This window comes from Danio aesculapii, chromosome 9 (assembly GCF_903798145.1).
Source record: "Danio aesculapii chromosome 9, fDanAes4.1, whole genome shotgun sequence".
NCBI lineage: Eukaryota > Metazoa > Chordata > Actinopteri > Cypriniformes > Danionidae > Danio > Danio aesculapii.
The window spans coordinates 90,289-108,260 of NC_079443.1; the positions used below are offsets into that span (position 1 = coordinate 90,289).

At 40.7% G+C, this 17,972-nt stretch overlaps 1 protein-coding gene across 1 annotated transcript; it reads right to left on the reverse strand.

The window, feature by feature from the left end:
• Positions 1 to 80: 80 nt before the first annotated feature.
• Positions 81 to 9,554, reverse strand: plbd2 (phospholipase B domain containing 2). Its single transcript, XM_056465031.1, has 12 exons — positions 9,297 to 9,554; positions 8,711 to 8,804; positions 7,754 to 7,912; positions 7,072 to 7,172; positions 6,389 to 6,603; positions 5,841 to 5,935; positions 4,385 to 4,545; positions 4,013 to 4,108; positions 3,366 to 3,437; positions 2,019 to 2,171; positions 1,134 to 1,296; positions 81 to 832 (listed from the first exon to the last, which is right to left on the reverse strand). Exons 1-12 carry the CDS (start codon positions 9,467 to 9,469, stop codon positions 662 to 664), a joined length of 1,653 nt encoding a protein of 550 aa, XP_056321006.1. The 5' UTR covers positions 9,470 to 9,554; the 3' UTR covers positions 81 to 661.
• Positions 9,555 to 17,972: the final 8,418 nt, after the last annotated feature.

The following is a 17,972-nucleotide window of genomic DNA, read 5'->3' on the forward strand; positions in this document are numbered from 1 at the left end:
AGTGTTTGATGAAGCCTCGCTCTGAGCACCACTACTGCATGTGCTTTATCTCTGAAATAAAGATGACACGAGGAAGCGGATCAATCACATCTGGATTTACTGAACACAGGACATTTCAGAAGAAACACATTACATCAGTATAACACTCATCCTCTTAATCAGAAGTTTCACACTTCACTTGGAGTGTTCATAAGACTGTCATTAACCCTTTATAATCATGTCAGTAATGTGAATGAGATGTTATTCATGCTTATAACCACTGTTATTAAGTGTCATTCGCTCAGTCATTACAGTTTAAAGATGACATTATGACAACCTGACAAGAAACAAACTCATCATAAATCTGTCATCAACATGACTGGCACGAGGACGTTATAAACATGTCGTGGATTTCATAACAGTGTCATTGATATTTATTGGAACAAGCTGACTTTGTCATTAAATATTCATGAGGCTGTCACAAACTAACAGTGTAAAAACAGATGATCAGAAGAATGTTCATGATGCAGTTATAATGCCTCATGACAATCATGTTGATGACAGATTTATTGACCATGTCATCTGTGCATTTAAGATGACAGAACTGAGCCTTATTGATTATTGATATGGGCTGATTCCTGAGACTGCAGTGCTGGTATTGATCATGGCGTGGTTCTGGTCCTCATGTGGCCCAGCGCACGTGTACGGTGGGGAAGTCCCAGCGGTCCGGCTGACCCATGTGCAGGAGTGAGCTGTAGGGCGAGCGGCTCCACTGGAACACCGGTGTCTGCTCACAGGACGGCCCGCTGGCGGCCAGCAGCTCCCACTGCCGGAACATGCTGGAGCTGGTCATCTGAGGAGGACAACATCACAGTCAGCGCGAGCATACACACACACGCACGCACGCACGCACGCACGCACGCACGCACGCACGCACGCACGCACGCACGCACGCACGCACGCACGCACGCACGCACGCACGCACGCACGCACGCACACACACACACACACACACACACACACACAATAATCTGCTGTTCTACTCCACTGAAGTCCTCTAGAAGTCTTCAGCACAGGCTGATCTGCAGGGTTAATGCAGGAGTATCTGCTGTCAGTAATGTTCAGCAGAAGAGCTGGATTAAGCACTGTGAGACCTTCATGTCGGTTCCTCCGTGTGGACGCTGCCGCAGCGCACCGAATGGGTACGAGCCGTTCGCAGGGTTCAGGTCTGAGCGGGCAGAGATGGAGTTCTCAGCATTCTGGTGCGGGTCGCACTCCTCACAGCGGGACAGAGGGTCCTCCAGATAGTTATTATACCTGCAGGACACACACACACACACACACACACACACACACACACACACACACACACACACACACACACACACACACACACACAGCTGGTGTATTAGTTACGGATCATATCTTAGCACACAGCTGTCTGGAATACTGCATTCTGATTGGTCAGTTGTGACATTCTGCAAGGTGTGTTATTCCCAGAGAACAACCGCGGTGTCAGGATGTGTGTGTGTGATGCACACCCTCCCTCACCATAACAAAAACAGCTCAAATCAGGAGTATGAGCTGAGGATGATCACTGATTTCACTGCTGATTTGGAAACATGTAAAGTATTTCACTGTAAGTGTAAGTGCTGGAGTATTGCTGCAGGACACAGCACAGATCTGACATGGTGATGTTCTGCTCTGTCTGGAAAGACATTATCCAGTTAGATCGACTGGGATGATCAGGGCTTAAATTAGAATAAATGACACACATATAAAACAGGACAGAGCAATAATAAATGTCACATGAGCAGTGCTTTAAGGTTTTATAACAGTACTCGGGTACAGAAACTGAACAGTCGAGCATTAAATAACACGGTTATCCTTCTATAATTATTAACAAGTCTGTACTAAATGATCTAATCCTGTGATGTGACTAGCGGATACACACATTGTGATATCGATGCTCAAACAGGCCTAAAGTAGTGGCGGTCTGAAGCAGCACAGCAGATCCTGATACTCAGAGCAGCTCGTACCTCATCAGACGCTCCATGGACTGGATGTCGGTCACCTGCGTCTGGTTCCTGCGGAAGATCTGAGCTCTTGGGTTCTGGCTGAAGGAGAACCAGGATCCGTACTTCTGGACCAGCTCCTGACCTCCGCTGGCATTGAACACCTCCTCGAAGTACCTACAGCACCAACCAAAACGACATATAACACCAACACCAACACCGACCAGCTACAGCGCTTATACCAGGCCTGTTTCAGCACACTGCTGCTGTACACGAGAGGATTATTATTGATTAATTTAATATTACCATGTCAGATCAGCAGCATCGCCTAATACAAAAGCATTCAAGATGTCATTACAGTGAATAATCTTAATAATCCTGCACATAAACACACACAAATAACACTGAGAAAACCTAGACAAGATGTTTAACTGTGATCAATGAGGCTGGAGATCCAGATCAGGACTCCTCTGTTGATCTCCTTTACTATACTCTTACTATAGTAATTACATGTAACCAACCCTAACCCACATTCTAACCCAACCATAGAGTAAATACATCTATTTAATTAACATTACTCAGAAGTCAAATAACCATTGCACTGCAACTACATCACCTTAAAATAGTGTAACCACTACGTGTGTGTGTGTGTGTGTGTGTGTGTGTGTGTGTGTGTGTGTGTGTGTGTGTGTGTGAACATACACTGTAAAAAACACCTCAAAATAAACATCCCACTTTACATTAGGTCTACAGGGACACATTCACACTGCAGATCTTGACGGGCAGTTCAGATTTTGGACAGCATCCCCTTTCATAGACTCATATACCCAGTCTACTGCCTGATATTATCCGCTTCCCTGGATTTTATTCCTCTTGCAGTGTTTTTTGTTGTAGTGTATCCGAGGCTGTATCTGTATGTTCATAAAACAGTAAAGAATCTGACAAAAATATGATAATATATAAATTAATTAATAAATAAATAAATAAATAAATGTGACTTGTATCTGATATTCGTGTCTGATATCCCTCTGAACATTCCTGCTAAACTATATAAAATAAAAACGAGTCAAATAACTTCTTTTTGCCTTGATATATGTTTATTTTGCTCCATTGTCAGATTTTTTGGCTTGTTTTAAGGAAAAACTCCCCTAATTTGGACTCATCTTTGCTGAAAACAACACTATATGTTTTGTGTTTGTCTTTAAAAGGCTGACTGATGTAAGAGTTTGTAGATATTTGGACTAGAAACAGGACAGAACTGTTCAATAATGCCGCGGTGACAGTATATTTGACATTATGATGAGCACAGGCAGTGTGTTATTAGCCCGGCACAGACACCCGGAGTGTTCACTTGATGATGTTCATACTCACGGGATGTTATAGCTGGCCCAGTAGCCCGTCTGAAACAGCTCTTCAGTTTTATCTGCGGTTTTGATCATTCCCCTGGAGAAAACAGACAGAAGACAGAAGACATCAACCAGCAGTGTTTACACTCCAGAACTGCTTTCCTCACTCAGAGATTCTGTCCTGTGTCTAGTCTAAACATCCAAAAACTCTTAAATCAGTCAGCCTTTTGTAGACAAATACAATCTAGTGTTGTGTTCAGCAATAATGAGTCTAATGAGGAGAGTTTCTCCTTAACACAAGCAGAATCATCTGACCATGAGGGAAGCAGAATAACCCAATGTCAAAATGGAAACAACATTATTCAGCTCACCACATTGGCAGATTATTCTGCTTTATGTCTGAATTTTGACTCATTATTGCTGAACACAACACTAGATTCTGTGCTTGTCTAGAAAACACTGACTGATTTAAGAGTTTGTAGATATTTGGACTAAAAACAAGACAGAAACTCTGAGTACCTTTGCAGAGTTCAGTCCACTAATGCTATTGCTAGAGCTGCAGTACAACACAAACACCTCAACTAAGCTAATCACAGCTGATTAATGGAAATACTCATGTACTGAGGATGTTTGAGGCTGATTCAGAATCTGTGGAAAGTAAAGCTCACTCACGGGATCTGCTCCAGAACTGTGAAAAGCCCTTGTTTTGCGAAGGCCTGTCCCGGGACGAAGTTCTTATAGTCCACTACCATCCACTGATTATTGTAGCTGGAGGAGGAAAACGTCACAGGTTAGATTTAGAATCTGCTTTCATTCACAATCTCACTTTAAAAGGCACCTGATATGCAGAAATCACCTTTATAACCCAGTGTGTGTGTGTGTGTGTGTGAATATCTCCAGCCTCTAATGGTCAACATGAATTAATTGTGTTTGATATAATCAGACTTGATGCACAGTACTGTAGGTCTCCTTTCAGTGTGTGTGTGTGTGTGTGTGTGTGCGTGTGTGTGTGTGTGTGTGTGTGTAGCATGAACAGTCCTTTACGTTCCACTGTTATATCTGCTGAATATTTGGGCCCAGCTCTGTCCGTCTCCCGCCAGCCGGTTGGCCACGATGTTCCTCAGCCACTCCATCACGGACCCGACCGGACGCACAAACTTCCACAGCGCCGCGTTACTGTTGCCGATCGTCGTTTCCAAAGTAACCTGAAACACACATTCAATAATACACCAATAAAAAGCAAACAGATGCAGGATTCAGCCAAATATTCACTGACTACAATCTTCATTTCCTGGACAAGCACCTGAATGAATGCAAAACTGGCTGATGTTGTGCTTATATAGTAATAATGTAATGCATGTTAAGACTAAATAAAAATGTTTTAGCTTGAATCTAGTTTAGCAAGCCTTTATTAGCCAACAGGAGAACCACAGATACTGTCTCTCAGATGTTGCTGTGTGCTCCATGTCTGACAGCACTGTATTATATTTAGCTTCTCTGTCTTCTGCTTCTTTGTGAAGGGGTGATTTTGGAGACAGAGCTCTTAAACTTATATTTTTCTGACATGTTTGTCTTAATTAAGAGGTTAACAGGACAGCTGAGGAGCGTGTAAGGAATAAAATAGAGCCTATCCATAAAAACCAGCCCAACCTTAACTAAAGGCCCCTTCCACAGTCTCTTTCAGCTGCTGCCATCAGGAGGAAGGTTTCAAACTATTAAAGCCTGCTCGGCTAGACTTCTCAACAGCTCAACACCCTATGCATTCCTGAGTATGCCCCATACAGGTGAGTGAGCTTAATAACCCCCCTGTGGAAGGACACCCTCTCGTCTCTCGGACTCTTGAACCAGGTTGCACATTTGCACTATACACACTATCTTCATCACTCCATGTCTCTTGGAAACACTGTGAATCTCTAATTGTGCTTCATACAGGTGAGTGGGCTTGACAAACCACCCGTAGAAACACTCCTCTGTCATCTAAACTCCATCTAATAAGAACTCAATAATGAAGCGATCTTCACTATAAGTGTACCTTCAACTTTAAATAACTCTTGCACAATATTCTCCTTTAATATCTCTCCTGTGTTATATGCTGCACAACACTGTTCAGTCTGATGTAGAAGTACGTGCCTGTCTGATGTGTATAGTTAAGTATCTTACAGTATATGTTAGTTTTGCATTGTTTTTTAAATCGCTCTTATGTCCAGTGTTGTGTTTGTATTTATAATTAATTATGTAGCACCGTTATCCTGAGAAACATGATATTGCATTCCTCTGTATGTCCACACATGTAGCAGAATAAAGCTTTACTTGACTTGACTTGAGGTGTCCAAAATATACATATATTCTGAAAAACAGAAGCTGAAACTGAACAGAAACTCATGATATTATATGACTTTGACAGAAATTCCCTGACGTTCGATGTCTGGAACAGAGCTTTTGCACTTCCACAAGCCGCAGGCCCTGTGGGAACCCTGAGGATGAAACTGCGTCTCCTTACCAAACCACTGCTGATCAGGTAAAAGTCGTCTCCGGAGAAGATGCTGCCCGGATAAGAGGAAAACACCTGCACGGCTCCAGGAATAACATCCTGTTCTGCAGAAACACAAGATGCAGATCAGATCAGTGCAGTGAAGAGGATGGAGAACAGCAGCAGGATGAGGAGAGAAAACCAGTACACATCATTACTTTACTAGAGGATAGGACAAATGCATTAGCTGAAGTGTTTTAATAATAATAAAGTCATTCACCTGAATAATATAATAACAGGCTCAGCTTTAATCAATGATTCAGTTACTTTGTTCTAACAGATGTGTGAATCTCCAAGCGAAGGATTCAGACACCTGCTGTAACAGAGACGACGTGTGTCTACGTAATCTAGAAAACCAGGGGTGGGATTTTACATTAGTGTTGTAAGTGAAGACCACACCTGAACAAGCTAATCAGTATCTGCAAGATCACTAGAAAGCTAAACTGTGCAGGACACCGGCCCTCCAGGACCGAGTCTGCCCACCCCTGGTGTAGATGATGCTCTACAGGCGTTTATACCTGTGGGAGCCGTGCGGTAGCTCAAGCTGTATCTCTTCATGATCCTCAGCATGGACTGGTAGTTGTTCCAGGTATCGTGCGACACCAGCAGGTCCTTGTTGCCCGGGAGCAGCTTGATCAGAGCGGAGCAGGAGCCTGAACCCACAGTACGAGACTGGCTGGATTTATTCAGCGCCGCCTCCAGATCCTCCAGATCTCCACCCATCTGGAAGAGACTGAACACACAGCAGAAACACAGTAGACATGTTTATATACAGATATTTAATACGATTGATATTGATCTGTCTTGAGCATCTGTCTGCACTCCAGTCTCACTCCTCCAGAAGCCACCGCGTTCAGCACATTTGGTCTTGGTGCTCTGAGGCGCAGCTCATTTATTAGAGGAGAATCCCAACAGTGCAGCAGACTCCTCTTCTCTCAGTGATATCAGTGCAGGAGTGAGGAGGTGATGCTCTGCTGTTCATCACTGATGGACACGCTCATCTACTCATGATTAATGCCATATTCCAGCTTTGTGCTTGCTGTGTTTTGCTTGTCTAGAAAATGCTTCTTGATTTAGGAGTTTGTAGATGTTTGGAGTAGAAACAAGACACTCTGAGTAAGACCAGCATGTTTTGCAGTGTGATAACACCCTCACACAGATCTTGCAGCAGTAATGATAAAGGAAGTGCGTCTGCACTCACAGGAAGCCGAAGGGATTGATGGAGAAGCTTCCGGATGGGAAATGAATCCTCCCGTTGTAGCCGTCCTCCAATCCTTGGAGCTGCAGTAAAGACAATCGCACCTGAAACACAACACACAGCTGATTAAACACGCAGAACCGGAGGCTTGCAGAAAAATCAGCTTATGAGACAAACCCTGGTACAAGTATAGGATATGCAAGTGGATTAGCTCTGCTTTCAGTTCCAACAACTGTAAACCCCACATCTGAACAGCTCACGTCTGATGACAACAGACCACTCATGGATTTAATCTCGCTGTAGATCCTCGAGATCTGTCTCCGGCAGCGGTCACCGAGCTGCTGGAACTACCTGTGCATTACATTATAATATATATATAATATATATATATAATTGCACACCCTCCAGCCAATCAGAAACAAGAATTCGGAAATGAGGAGATCCCAGTGTAGCCGCCATTACGGCTCAGTGTGTGTTTGCCTGTTATCTCAATTCTGAAAGCGATCCAGATATCATTATAGCTGTGATCTCTGCTGCAGTTTCACATTCAGAGCAGTGGTCAGACCCGTGTGTTTATCGTCATCTCCACAGCTGTGGTGATTGGAGTAAACGGGCTTTTAGTCTGCACTGGTTAGCTGAAATGTAAACACAGGGTGAACGGCTGGTGCAGGCCTTGGTTCCTCACCTGATGCCAGTATGGAGAGTGTGTGTGCGTCTCCATCTGCTGCCACATCCACTGCAGGTTAGTGGTGACGTAGTCCTTCAGCCGCTCACAGAAGCCGACGTCAGAAGAGAACGGCCCGCAGTAACCCATCAGTGTGTTCATCCAGTGCTTGTAGAGGAGCTGCGGGTCAGACACACACACATTTCTTACACAGAGTATCGCTAAGTCACGAAGTATGCTATCCACCTCAGATGCAGAAAGGCTAGTCCATGCTTTTATGAGCTCTAGGCTGGATTACTGTAATGCACTGTTGGCTGGCTGCTCAGCTGCCAGAGTTCTTACCAGGTCTAGCAGATATGTCCACATCCCCCCAGTGTTCTCCTCCTGACACCGGCTGCTGTTCAGTTCCATATTGATGATCAAATATTACTTCATACATATAAAGCTTTAAATAGTCCAGCTCCTGTTTATCTAATCAACCTTCTGTCTCGCTACAATCCAACTCGCTCTTGAAGATCTCAAAACTCAGGGCTTCTGTAGTACCCAGAACAGCAGAGTCCACTAAAGGAGGTCGAGCCTTCTCATTTATAGCTCCTAAACTCTGGAATAGCCTTCCTGATGATGTCCGAGGCTCAGACACACTCTCTCAGTTCAACACTAGAGTAAAGACCTATCTGTTTAGTGACGCACACACGCTGCAGCACATAACGCTATGATGCATGAGTGTGCTCGACTAACCACCTGTAGGACACACTCGTCCTGTCCTCATGCAGCAGGCACTGCGTTACAAACACTTCTGAGCTTTATGTGTGTGTGTTTATATAACTGCTACCTTCTGTGAGAGTCTGGAAAGTGTCACATGACAAATAAATGAACAACTCGAACCCAAAAACTGGAGCGGTGAAGGAATGATTGGATCAAAACACACACAGTTTGATCCTGACGGCTGATTATTAGAGTATATTAGTGTTGGTGTACCTGTGTGGTGGCGGCGCCCTCCACCAGTCCAGCAGCGTACGCCTGCAGAGAGTCATTATAATCAGCACTGCTGCTCAGATCCAGATACGCCCACCTGACACACACACACGCACGCACGCACGCACGCACGCACACACACGCACACACACACACACACAGTCGTGTTAATATTATCTGTAAAGCTTGTAAAACACACATAAGTGTTAATAACACACAAACAACACTGGTGCAGAATCCCATGTGCACACATACACACACGCGCACACACAACCTGTCGTCTTGTTGTTATCAGTGAACTTTGACACACACACACAGTCATGTGGATGTAATCAGTAAAGTTGGCAACACACACACACACACACACACACACACACACACACACACACACACACACACACACACACACACACACATACATACGCACGCACGCACGCACGCACGCACGCACGCACGCACACACACACACACACACACACACACACACACACACACACACACACACACACACACACACACACACACACACACACACACACACACACACACACACACACACACACACACACACACTCACTCACACACTCACCCGGTGGTGTTGATGTGGTCAGTGAAGTTGGCCTCCGCTACAGAGTGTGTGTGCGCGCCTTCTATCAGCTGCAGTCGCGCGGTTTCCTCCTCATAGATCGCGGAATAAATCTGAGCCTGACACACACTTAACAGCACACACACGGCGGAGACGAGGAGCTGAAGATGCGCCATCACACACACACACTCACTCTTTCTCTCACACACTCCTGCTGAATGTAAACACGTCCTGCTGTTCCTCTTCTTCTTCTTCTCCAGCTCGCGGTGCAGCAGCGCTTCCTACAGGCTGTGGACAGAGAGCAGAACTGCGTCTCAAATGGCACACTATACACTATGCACTATGTACTTATGCACTGACACACTCAACAGCACAGTATATGTATGTAGTGTCGTCCTAAATGGAGCACTAATGTATTTTACTAAGCGGAAATTCAAGCCGTTTCCCTGATGACGTTTGACGGCTACCATCAGTGAAATAAATGACCAAACTATCAAATAATACCTGCCATGAGTATAACCGCATTCACCATCAGGAGGCGCTATAACCACTCTCAGAGGAGAGTTTAGCTTTCACCATCCACAATAAATAAAGTAATCCAACAGGTGCGCTCGATAGCTCCGCCCCTTCCGCCACGTGAGCAAAGCTACAGCGGTTGAGAGTGTGAAGTGTCCAACATTCATTCATTTTCATTTCAGCTGAGTCCCTTTATTAGTCAGCGGTCGCCACAGCGGAATGAACCATCAACTATTCCAGCATATGTTTTACGCAGCGAATGCCCTTCCAGCAGCAACCCAGTACTGGGAAACACCCATGCACACTCATTCACACACACACTCATACACTACAGCCAATTTGGTTGATCAATTCCCCTATAGCGACCTTCTTGCTGTGAGGTGATCGTGCTCTCTTATAACATGTAAATCAGTGTATAGTGTGATGTGGACTGAGTGAACTCTGCTTTTCAGATCATGTCGTGAGCCAGAGCTTGTTCATGGTCAGTGTTTGGGGTTATTTCAGGGACATTACAGAAGTAAGTCATTCACTAAGGGTGGTGTATTTACACACACATCACACAGCTGTATTAGTGGAATGATGACGTGTGTGTGTGTGTGTGTGTGTGTGTGTGTGCGTGCGTGCGTGCGTGCGTGGGTGCGTGTGTGTGTGTGTGTGTGTAATATCAGTGCTGCTTTATTGTGATCTGCAGACGCTGTGGTAAACACTCCTGCTCACTGCTGCTTTTCTCATCAGAAAGTGTGTGATCATCTCACACACAGAGCAGATCTGAACACACTTCTGGTAAATGAGCTCAAATAAATCTGCTGCTGTTATCTTGACACATCGATGTGTTAGGGTTGGGTTAACAACTTTCTGGGTTGTTTAGGGACAAGTAAAAATAAATCAGGCAGATTTTGTCTGACTTTGAACACAGTAAAGGAGATCTCCTGGACTGAAGATGAAGACTGGCATATTACACTGGTGTCGACGCCTGTAAAAGCACTTCAGTTGAAGGAATGCTCATAAGACTGTCATGAAACATTTATAATCATGACATAAATGTGCATGAGACTTTATGCATGCCTATAACAACCGTCATTAAGTGTCATTCGCTCTGTTGTGTTGTTTCAAACGCACAGATGACATTGTTTGTCATGACAACTTGACATTACCAGGACAACACAACATGTTATAAACATGATAAGCATACATATGAGTTTTAAAATAGCGTCATTAATATACTGGTTTCAGCTCATCTACAGTGCTACAAGCTGAACTTGACATTAGATATTAACGACACTCTTAAAAATGTTATAACACTGTTAATAAGACATTCTAATGACCAACACAGTTTATTCCACTGAAAACCTGATCAGAGAAATACTCATGACACAGTTATAATGCTTCATGACAATCATGTTTGTGACAAGTTCTGTTGTCCCGGTAACGTCAAGCTGTCATCACGAAGACAAAAACAGGTTCTGATGTACTTATGGCATAAACAATGTTATCTTTAGATTTAAAATGACAGAACTGAGCAAATGACACTTAATAACAGTTGTTATGAGCATGCATAAATCACTTGATCACATGTGTCATATCATGATTATAAAGGTTTAATGACAGCCTTATGAACAATGACACTTAATAACAGTTGTTATGAGCATGCATAAATCACTTTTACATTGATCACATGTGTCATATCATGATTATAAAGGTTTAATGACAGTCTTATGAACAATGACACTTAATAACAGTTGTTATGAGCATGCATAAATCACTTTACCTTGATCACATGTGTCATATCATGATTATAAAGGTTTAATGACAGCCTGATGAACAATGACACTTAATAACAGTTGTTATGAGCATGCATAAATCACTTGATCACATGTGTCATATCATGATTATAAAGGTTTAATGACAGTCTTATGAACAATAACACTTAATAACAGTTGTTATGAGCATGCATAAATCACTTTTACATTGATCACATGTGTCATATCATGATTATAAAGGTTTAATGACAGTCTTATGAACAATGACACTTAATAACAGTTGTTATGAGCATGCATAAATCACTTTTACATTGATTACATGTGTCATATCATGATTATAAGTGTTTAATAACAGTCTTATGAACAATGACATTTAATAACAGTTGTTATGAGCATGCATAAAACCACATTTGCATTGATTACATGTGTCATATCATGATTATAAAGGTTTAATGACAGCCTTATGAACAATAACACTTAATAACAGTTGTTATGAGCATGCATATAATCAATTTACCTTGATCACATGTGTCATATCATGATTATAAAAGTTTAATGACAGTCTTATGAACAATAACACTTAATAACAGTTGTTATGAGCATGCATAAATCACTACCTTGAACACATGTGTCATATCATGATTATAAAGGTTTAATGACAGCCTTATGAACAATAACACTTAATAACAGTTGTTATGAGCATGCATAAATCACTACCTTGAACACATGTGTCATATCATGATTATAAAGGTTTAATGACAGTCTTATGAACAATAACACTTATTAACAGTTGTTATGAGCATGCATATAATCAATTTACCTTGATCACATGTGTCATATCATGATTATAAAAGTTTAATGACAGTCTTATGAACAATAACACTTAATAACAGTTGTTATGAGCATGCATAAATCACTACCTTGAACACATGTGTCATATCATGATTATAAAGGTTTAATGACAGCCTTATGAACAATAACACTTAATAACAGTTGTTATGAGCATGCATATAATCAATTTACCTTGATCACATGTCATATCATGATTATAAAGGTTTAATGACAGTCTTATGAACAATAACACTTAATAACAGTTGTTATGAGCATGCATAAATCACTTGATCACATGTGTCATATCATGATTATAAAGGTTTAATGACAGCTATATGAACAATAACACTTAATAACAGATGTTATAAGCATGCATAAATCACTTTTACCTTGATCACGTGTGTCATATCATGATTATAAAGGTTTAATGACAGCCTTATGAACAATAACACTTAATAACAGTTGTTATAAGCATGCATAAATCACTTTTACCTTGATCACGTGTGTCATATCATGATTATAAAGGTTTAGTGACAGCCTTATGAACAATAACACTTAATAACAGATGTTATAAGCATGCATAAATCACTTTTACCTTGATCACATGTTTCATATCATGATTATAAGTGTTTAATGACAGTCTTATGAACAATAACACTTAATAACAGTTGTTATGAGCATGCATAAATCACTACCTTGAACACATGTGTCATATCATGATTATAAAGGTTTAATGACAGCCTTATGAACAATAACACTTAATAACAGTTGTTATGAGCATGCATAAATCACTACCTTGAACACATGTGTCATATCATGATTATAAAGGTTTAATGACAGTCTTATGAACAATAACACTTATTAACAGTTGTTATGAGCATGCATATAATCAATTTACCTTGATCACATGTGTCATATCATGATTATAAAAGTTTAATGACAGTCTTATGAACAATAACACTTAATAACAGTTGTTATGAGCATGCATAAATCACTACCTTGAACACATGTGTCATATCATGATTATAAAGGTTTAATGACAGCCTTATGAACAATAACACTTAATAACAGTTGTTATGAGCATGCATATAATCAATTTACCTTGATCACATGTCATATCATGATTATAAAGGTTTAATGACAGTCTTATGAACAATAACACTTAATAACAGTTGTTATGAGCATGCATAAATCACTTGATCACATGTGTCATATCATGATTATAAAGGTTTAATGACAGCTATATGAACAATAACACTTAATAACAGATGTTATAAGCATGCATAAATCACTTTTACCTTGATCACGTGTGTCATATCATGATTATAAAGGTTTAATGACAGCCTTATGAACAATAACACTTAATAACAGTTGTTATAAGCATGCATAAATCACTTTTACCTTGATCACGTGTGTCATATCATGATTATAAAGGTTTAATGACAGCCTTATGAACAATAACACTTAATAACAGATGTTATAAGCATGCATAAATCACTTTTACCTTGATCACATGTTTCATATCATGATTATAAGTGTTTAATGACAGTCTTATGAACACCTCTTCTAGTAAAGTGTTATCAAACACAGAGTTTCTCCTTCACACGTGCTCCTAAAAGCGCTCTACTGTTGACACAGGTCTCTGTTTCCGGCCACAGATGTGCTAAACCTCGGCTATCTATATCTGTATGCTGGAGGATGTCAGCATGTCCACTGCACTGCTCTTTTATTAAACCTTTTCTCCAGTTCTTCATCAGCAGCAGAACACACACACACACACACACCGCCCGGCCTCCAGGACCAGCACACACACACTCATCAACAGCTCACTGAAGGTATGGAAGCCTTTTCTATTCTACAAAACTCTCATCATTTAACCTGTTATTTCTCTTTCTGAAGGAGACGCATGCTTCATGATTACACTCATGGGTCATTGTGTGTCCGCTCACTGCTCTAAGCTCAAATCTTAAACTGTACACTCTAAAAAATACTCCTAAACCACCAGCTTTCCTCCCACACCTTTTAACCTGTAAAAGCTCTTAAAAGTGTGTGTTCTGCACATGTGTAATAGTGTGCAGTGCTATATTGTGTGTGTTGGTGTTGTATATTACACTACATAAGCCTTGTAATAAACTGCAGCTCATTCTCTGTTCTCTTACACACTTATTTCTCTACATATTATATCTCTTATACTATTTCAAACCACTAAAATGTCAATAAAAGTCACTTTGTTAAACTGTAGAGTTGAATTTACAGCATCAGAAGTGGACAGAGCAGAGATCAACATCCCATAATGCAGTTCACCACCGCTTTTGCCTGCTTATCGATCTTATTTAATTATGTTTTAACTACTCTTATCTCCTTTACATAATGTTGGTGTCTTAGTTTATATACATGATATTTAATAAGATTTATTTTAAGTGTCCATTTTAGTGCTTCAGTAATGCGTGGCTCATTGTATAACATTAATTTGAGATGTTTTTGGGGGACAATTCTAACATCTGTTCACACACAATGGATGAAAAACAGCCTTCTGGCTCTTCTGCTGCCTTTGCAGCAATACTAATTGTCCCTGCCAGATAAACTAATAAATACATTCAATTAAATTAAACTAATAAATTAAATTAAAATAAATAAATAAATTAATTAAAATTAAATAAAAGAAAAAGATCAAATAAATAAAATCTAATAAAAATCTACAATAAAAAATCTAATTAAATAAAAAATAAAATAAGATAAAAATAATAAAATTAAATAATAAATTAAATAAAATGAAAAAAAGAATAAAAAAAAGAATAAGATAAAATTAAATTAAATTAAAAATAATCAAATTAATTAATAAAACTAAAATCAAAAGTAAAATAAAATAATATAAAAAATAAAATAAAAATAGAAATAAAATAAAAAACTGCTCAAATAAAATAAAAGAATCAAATAAAGTCTAAATGAAAACCCTTGTGAATCACTACACTGTTGTTGAGCAGATATTTTGGTCCAATAAGACTTTTTAATGTCATTTAAAGTAAAGATTTCTTTAGAAACGAGACAGCATTTATAAGAGCTGAAGAATAAACATGTTTTCACCAGTCTACTGTTGTGCACTTCAGTAGTGAGTAATGATAAGTGTTCTCCATGTGTTCTCTTCAGGGAAAGCTGAAGCTATGGAAGTGGTGGTCACCGTCTCCATAATCGTGGCTGTGATGGTCATCTGCCTCGCCTTCTTCTGCTGCATCTATAAAATGTTCAGGTCTAGACCTGGGTGTAAGTCCTGTGTTCAGTTCTATAATAACAAACACACAGAACCTGCAAACATCCAGATGAAGGTCATAACAGCTGCGCTAATATTGCTCTGACCTCAGCTACAGTGCTACGAGCTGAATTAAACTCTCATTAAACATTACTGACGACGCTGAGAAAGAGGATCTGACAGAGGAATGACAAATACAGAAAACATTCATGACATGATTATAACGCCTCATGACTATCATGTCTATAACAGGTGCTGTTGTCATAGTGACCTCACGTTGTCATGACGAACACAAAAGCAGGTTGTGATGTATTTGCTCATGTGTCATAACAGACTATGTAATCTGTGCATATAAAACTTAATAACACTTGTTATAAGCATGCGTAAAGTCTCACTGAGGTGAAAGCATGAGTCCTGCAGATGTGTGAGTGTTGAGAAGCTGCACACACATCAGTATTAATGAGGATGAATGAGGGATGCTGCTGTATTATTCAGAGTCTCCAAACTCAACTGCTGCTGTTGTTGTTTCTGCAGAGATGGACAGAAGCGAGTGATGATCTGCTGCGGTTCACACACCACCATCATCATCATCATCATCATCATCATCATCATCATGCAGATGAATAAAGCTTCTCCTCTGAACAATCATCAATGCTCTGTGTTATTCTCTCGCCTCATTTATCGACTGCTCTCTGTTCGGTGTACTCACACTAGGTACAGTTGCCGAAGTGCTTCCGTCATGGATGATGCGCTGTTCAGTTTAACAGAAGCGCTCTCGCTCAGTGTTATGTTTAGTGGTTTGGGACACACAGATCTCCTGCTGAACAGATCCAGCACTGCTGAAGCTAGTAAACAATCATGAAGTCCTCGTGCTGCAGGTATTAGGAGGTGCATCTGAAGGTGCAGCTGTCGTGCAGTTAGAGGGCACCTAATAATGCTGAGTTCATCTGTACATTGGCGACATGTAAAAGCCCATTTTAAATAAGTCAACATGCAATGTGTTGTCTCTCATCAGCGCAGCAGTCTGTTTCTCTAAAATACCTGCTCATGCCCAGTTGTTTAGCAAAGCCTATGCTGATATTACTGTGCCGGTCTGACACTATTCACTGAACTGAACTCCTCTGAGCTCACTGTGAGAGAGATGGAGAAAATGAAGAGCAGCACTGAGGTAAAGTCCGGTTCTCAAGTCAGAATTTCTACAATATTGACCTGTATTAAAATGCTGATAGCGGAGCATTAACATGCTTATTATCCATGCAGCGATTGATTTGAGTTAGTAAACCTGCTATACTCATGTGATGAAAGAAACAATAGTAGTATGATGAATGTATGTCAGTGGTTAGTGGAAACCAAGTGGCAACACAACCAGCATATTCCAGCATATGACCTAAAACACCCAGAATAAAACCCTGAACGCTTCACAATTCATGTGGACTTGCTGGAAGTTGTAGTGTATATATATTTGCAGATTTAATTGACCTCATAACGCCAGACCTTAAACAGATTAGTCTATTTAAAAGTGTTGTACTATTTGCTTTAATTTAAGGCCAAATGTGTGATCTGTCATCATTTAAATGGTCATTTAATCAAGCGTCTACTTTTAGTTGCCTCAATGTTGGGATACAAACGTTTAAAGCTGGAATCATTAACAACTTCTACTGAAAAGATAATGTTCAATATGGATATGAATATCATCATTGCTCTAACTTTACCTGCTTGTTTACATGACAACTGGGTTTTGGAGACTGAAGACACATCATTTACTTCGTTTGTATGCAGATTTAGCGCAGATTTGACGTCACGCGCTCTGCTTACATTAGGTTCAACTTTATTGTCATTGTGCACAGTACAGAGCCGACCAAACACACAAGCATCTGATCCTCCATTCAAAAGCTCCTGATATCGCAGAATTAAAGTTCAGTGTGTGTAAACAAACCAGTGATGATGGCTCAGGGGTCGCTCTGTGCTCAACCGCTCTTATTTTGGCTACAACCGTGAGCTCAAACCCCATTATTACATTTAAAACCTAAATACAACCCACTCCAGCACAGTGCGTGCGTGTGTGTGTGTGTGTGTGTGTGTGTGCAGATGTGATGTGCGTCAGTGAAGTCATTCCTAAGCATATTTACATGAGCAGCAGCACGCTTCCCGAGTCTCTGCTGCTGATCTCCGTGTCTGCATGCTCTCTGCACACACAGGCTGTGGATTTCAGCAGGTCAGTCTCGCCCATACCTGTGCACTGACGATGGCATTATCACACATACAGTATATACACCAGAGTTAACAGAAAACACTTCCCCTGAGCTGAAGAGAGCGACTAAAACA